This window comes from Mytilus edulis, chromosome 12 (assembly GCF_963676685.1).
Source record: "Mytilus edulis chromosome 12, xbMytEdul2.2, whole genome shotgun sequence".
NCBI lineage: Eukaryota > Metazoa > Mollusca > Bivalvia > Mytilida > Mytilidae > Mytilus > Mytilus edulis.
The window spans coordinates 53,381,394-53,387,067 of NC_092355.1; the positions used below are offsets into that span (position 1 = coordinate 53,381,394).

The 5,674-nt window shown below is 36.1% G+C and overlaps 2 protein-coding genes across 2 annotated transcripts; both read right to left on the reverse strand.

Moving 5' to 3' along the window:
• Positions 1-3,459: 3,459 nt before the first annotated feature.
• LOC139497695 (uncharacterized) lies at positions 3,460-4,122 on the reverse strand. Its single transcript, XM_071285930.1, has one exon. The coding sequence runs from the start codon at positions 4,120-4,122 to the stop codon at positions 3,460-3,462; it is 663 nt and encodes a 220-aa protein (XP_071142031.1).
• Positions 4,123-4,155: 33 nt separating this feature from the next.
• LOC139497696 (craniofacial development protein 2-like) lies at positions 4,156-5,037 on the reverse strand. The gene has a single exon (XM_071285931.1). The coding sequence runs from the start codon at positions 5,035-5,037 to the stop codon at positions 4,156-4,158; it is 882 nt and encodes a 293-aa protein (XP_071142032.1).
• Positions 5,038-5,674: the final 637 nt, after the last annotated feature.

Below are 5,674 nucleotides of genomic sequence, written 5' to 3' on the forward strand. Positions count from 1 at the left end.
TGTTTTCCCTGTAAGTATCTTTTACAAAAGTAATATTCATTCGAAGTGCTTTTTCTAGATGCCTTTTTGTTTGTCTTTGTTGACATATTTGTTTGCGTAATAGTGATTAAAATTATATCACAAATTTGACTGCCTAGCCCTATTTTTGACATTTGTATCTATTATGTCTGTTTGTTTTTATCACATATATGTATCATGGAATTTTATTTGACTGTCACACAAGTGAGAGATTTCGCTAGCTATATAATCCAGTTTATTCCACAATTTTCAACGTAAGAAAATACCCGTATCAAGTCAGGAGTATAACAGCTGTTATTCATTTGTTAGAAGTGTTTCAGCTTTTGATTTTGCCTCTGGTTATTGACTTTTCGTTTTGAATTCAGTTTAAGTCCAGTCTTTTTGTGACTCTTATCCTGTCCTCTCGCTTATTCGTTTGGAGTTAAATCGATTTCCCTAGTTTTGTTGCGTTACGTTGGTGTGTCTCTTCTCAGTCAATGAACGAAACTTGAATAACAATGCACTACTGGCACCTTCAATAATCAAAACTAGGGATGGCAACGAGTGCTCGAGCACAGTTTTAGTATTCGGATACTTATTTGCCTGTGATACAGCTTAAGATATTTCTCTTCATATTTCCACTCACTTTAGTTCCGTTGAAAGAACCCCTTAGTAAAACTAGATAAAATCAGTTAACAACATAAATATGTTTTTTTAGAATACTAGTTGGTATCGTAGAACCAGCAAAGTCCTGTCCTTCCGAGGGAATGTTTTGATTTGTACTTCTTATAACAAAAATAGAAAGTTTTTTTTTTCTGAAATTGTTGACCAGACCATATTTCGAAACAAGAACAAAATCAAAGTGACCTGCGATGAACCCTAAGACAGCTGATTAGACACAATTTTAACGGTGTTTGTACACGGATCAATACTGTCGTGGATGAATAATTAACTCATCACAAGCCGTAAAAATCTACCTTTGTTTGTATAACCGTGATTAGTATGAGATGTACATTTAAATTAATTTAATTACTCTGTAGATGAAACTTAACTATAATTGTTAAATTTACAATTAAAAGATGGACGAAAGTACGAGAGCGACATTCAAACCCAAAAGTCGAAAATAAACTGACAACGTCATGGCTAAAAAAAAAAGACAATCACACAAACGATAGTGCAAAACAAAAACATAGAAAAAGTAAGACTGAGCAATACTAAAAAGCACAAGTAATTTGAAGTCCAAAATTGTTGTCGACAAATTAATGGACAAGTCGTATTATAAAAAAATACCAACTCCTCAGGAACAGATGATACATATATTGCCTACTTTGTCGGACTTTATATGGAAATATTTTTGATTTTAATGGAATTTTGTTCATGAACACGTAAACAAATAATAATTGCTACTATGATAGGTTATTGTTAAAAACGGCGGTCGGTAATTTATTGTTTAATTGACACAAAACTCAGAGAATCAAGCAATGTTTGTAGTACGTTTATGTAATAACAAAAGCACTGCACCCCACCTAAATTCCTCACTTTTCAATAGACGTTTAATATTCCTTCGAGTACTCGCGAGTACTCGAGTATCATAACCGAGATAATCAAAATCCTATCTAACGTCAATATGTATATCGTTCCCTGTATTCTTAATATATTTTCGAGAATTGAACGTAGGCAAACTGCTGTCGCCCTCAATTCATTTTCTTGTGAAGGATTGGTAAAAACAAACGATAGTTAACCGATTTGCATTTGCATGGGAAAACATTTACCAATAAAGATCCAATCGTTTTCCTTGATTATGGTCATATGTTGTTGGTTTTTGTTTGTTATATGGCTCATTATTTGTTTCGGTTTTAACATATCCTTGGCTTTCAAGTACTTTTAGTATTCCAATTTAGCGGTCCTATCGAAGTGCAATCCAAAATAACGTTTCCGACACATGAAATATCACCTCACCTCACCTACCTCACCTATCCTCTTCATGCCGGTCGGCATTTAAGGCCCTGATACATTGTTTCCATCTCACACGGTCTTTAGCTACTGTTCTTGCTGAAGCCCAGCTGTTCCATCCAAGTGATGTTCGTTCTGTCTCTACAGTCCGTCTCCAGGTGGTTTTGGGACGTCCAACTTTCCTTTTTCCCTCTGGTTTCCATGTCAGTGCAACTGAACATATACTGTTGGCATCCATCCTAAGTACATGGCAAATCCATCTCCAACGCCGTTCTATAACATCATCGCTTAGCTTCTTTGTTCCAGCTCTTATGTGGAGGTTTTCATTTGAAATTGTATTGGGCCATCTTATTTTCAATATCTGTCTGAGGCATCTATTTTGAAAGGTGTTTAATTTCTTTTTGTCTTGTTCAGTTGTTTTCCAGGTTTCACATCCATACAGTAGGACTGATATGACTAAGCTGTTAAATAGTCTGACCTTTGTTTTAAAAGACAGTACCGATGATCTCCATATTTTTCTTAACCTGCTGAATTGGCCTTTAGCTTTCTTGAACCTGTTGTCCATATCATTGTCACAGCCACCTTTTGTTGTAACTATTCCCCCTAGGTAAGTGAAGGTATCGACATCCTCTAGGTCTTTCTCATTTAATTTCACCGGGTTGTTATTCGTGGTATTCATCCGCATTACTTTTGTTTTGGATGCGTTTATCTTTAATCCTATTTTGCTGGCATTTTCTTGAAGTTTACTTGTTTTTAACTGTATATGTTGAAATTTGGAAGATAGTAATGCTAGGTCATCCGCAAAATCAAGGTCCTCTAGTTTGGTGGTAAATGTCCATCTAATTCCTGTTTCATGGTCTTTTATTGTTTGCTTCATGACATAGTCAATGGCTATCAGAAATAAGAAGCTAGACATCACGCATCCTTGTTTTACTCCTATTTTTACTTTGAACCAATCTGATTGTATTCCTTCATCTAGTACTGCACACTCAAATGAATCGTAAAAGAGTTTTATTACTGTGATGAGTTTGGCTGGGATGCGATAAGCTTTTAAGATGGACCATAAGCTTTCCCGGTGTATGGAATCAAACGCCTTTTCAAAGTCTACAAAGTTGATGTATAAAGGAGCATTCCATTCAGAGCATTGTTCTATGATGTTTCTTAAAGCAAATAATTGTTCAGTGGTGCTTTTTCCCCTTCTGAAGCCAGCTTGCTCTTGTCTTAGCTCTTCATCTATACCTTCTTGTATTCTTTGGATGATTATCTTAGTGAATACCTTACTTGGCACAGAGAGTAGTGTTATGCCTCTGTAGTTGTCGCAACATGTCCGGTCTCCTTTCTTTACAATTTTAACAATTAGACCTTTATTCCACTCCTTTGGTATTTCGTTTCCAATCCATATCATATTGTAGAGCTTTAGCAAATGCTTGGTGGTTGTTATTGTATCTGCTTTAAGTATTTCCGCTGTTATGCCATCTATGCCTCCTGACTTCCCATTTTTTAATTGTTTCAAGGCTTTTGTAATTTCCACTTTCTGATTGGGCCAGTATCATTCTCTCTTTCCTCGATTTCATAGTCTAAATTGATGTTAAGTGCTATTTCTGGTTCAGGCCTATTCAAGACTTCTTGAAAGTGTTCTTTCCATCTTTTAAGTTTTTTTTCATGGGTTGATAATAAATTTCCAGACTTGTCTTTGATGACTTGAGGTGGTTTCTGTTTTTCATTGCAAATTGTTCTAGTAACCTCATATACTGTTTTCATCATACCATTGCTTGCTGCTTTTTCTGCTTCTTCAATTAAGTTGTCTGTCCATTGCCTTTTGTCATTTCTCATACTTTTCTTTACCTCCTTGTCTTTGTCGCTATACTTGGCATTTAAACTGTTCTTGACTCTTTCTGATCTACTGTTGTTTGTTCTTTCCTTTAGTTGTCTTCTCTCGTCTACAAGTTTCCATGACTCATTGGTGATCCAGGGCTTATGCCCACGCTCTTTGAAACCTAAGGTTTTAGTTGCTGTTTCTTTATAGCATTTTGTTACTCCTTCCCAGAATGTTTCTATGTCCTCTAGTTCGTCTAAGAGTTGGAACCTGTTCTTAAGCTCGATTGAAAATGCTTTTCTTACTTCAGGACGTTGCAGTTTGGTGGTATCAAATCTCTTCCTTGTAGCATCCATTACTATTTTATGTCTTTTAAGTTTGATTCTTAATTAGCATTTGAGGAGTTCGTGATCGCTGCCAATGTCTGCTCCTCTCATTGCTCTTGTGTCCAGTATTGATGTTCTGTGTTGTCTAGTAACAAGGATATGGTCTATTTGATTTTCTGTTTTCTTGTTTGGTGATATCCATGTTATCTTATGTTTGTCTTTATGTGGAAAGATAGTGCCAGTAATAACTAAGTTGTTCCTTTGACAAATATCAAGGAGGTTTTCTCCATTTTCGTTTCTTCTTCCTATTCCATGCCTTCCCATGATGCTCTCATGACCTTCATTGTTTATTCCAACCTTTGCATTAAAGTCTCCCATTACTAAGAGGATGTCATGTTTAGGTGTTCCTGCTATGACTCTATCTAGCTGTTCTATAAAGCTTTCTTTTGTTTCATCTGTAGCATCGTTGGTTGGAGCATATACAGTGATGACACTTATTTTGATGGTTGTTGTGTGAAATCTGGCATACATTAATCTCTCAGTGATTGGCTTCCATTCAATCAGTGCCTTTTTTGCTCGGTTTGACAGCATCATTCCAACTCCTGCCTGATGTAATCCATCATTCCTGCCTGAATATAATAAGACTTTACCATTTTGAAGTGTAAGCTTTCCACTGTCTAGCCATCTGACTTCATTTAAGGCCAATATTTCTATGTTGTATCTGTCCATTTCCCTTTCAACTTCTGCAGTTTTACCTGTGGCATACATAGTTCTTACATTCCAACTGCCTAGAAGTATATTATCTTTTGGTGTACACAAGGGTGTCAGCTTGTGGACTTCCCATGGGCTTTCATCCACCAGCGTCATGTCCCTTGAACCATGTTGTGCAGCAGAGGTGTTATCCTCATGCTGATTTCTTAATGTATCTTGGGTTTCCGTAATCATCAATTTTTTACTCTGTCTGGTGATTAGCCATACGAGAAACCTACTACCTGTAGGATGGAGTTTTGTTGTCTAGGTTTTCCTTCCCATAGACGATTGCCTACCATCACATGAAATATATAAAGAATTATTTAAATGTGTTATGCTTTGGTGTTGTTATGTGTTATGTTTGTTTTTGGTTTTAACCTATATCGCTGTAATGCCATTGTCATCTTTTTTGAACAACTAGTATATGTATGAATGAACGAAACAAATTAAAGAGAGACAGTGATAACAAATCCATCTCAAATTCAAGAAATAGCAGCTAAAGTCTTGATTAGTGATAAGGTAAACATTCTTACGATTCTTTTGTTGTTTGCTTTCTCGCAATTTTGACACCTCCGAACGTGTTCTTACAATGCGCAAAATCAGGATTGATGCTATTGTAACAGGAACTTCCGGAGCACCTGATTTAAGCCCAGGTTGCTGGTGCGGTCTTTAAAATGTAATGTTTTATGGACTTGTTTTTTTTTAATTTTGATTCTCTTGAGGACAGTTGTCTCATTGGCAATCATATCTTTTTTTTATAGTGTACACATTTATGTTTATGGACCAGCTGAAGTCCATTCTGTGTGTATGTGCCTGTCGAGCCTGTAATTTA

Bases quoted from the DNA above. Each gene is read 5' to 3' on its own strand.
- LOC139497695 (XM_071285930.1), bottom strand. From the start codon at position 4,122: ATGGATGCTACAAGGAAGAGATTTGATACCACCAAACTGCAACGTCCT.
- LOC139497696 (XM_071285931.1), bottom strand. From the start codon at position 5,037: ATGATTACGGAAACCCAAGATACATTAAGAAATCAGCATGAGGATAAC.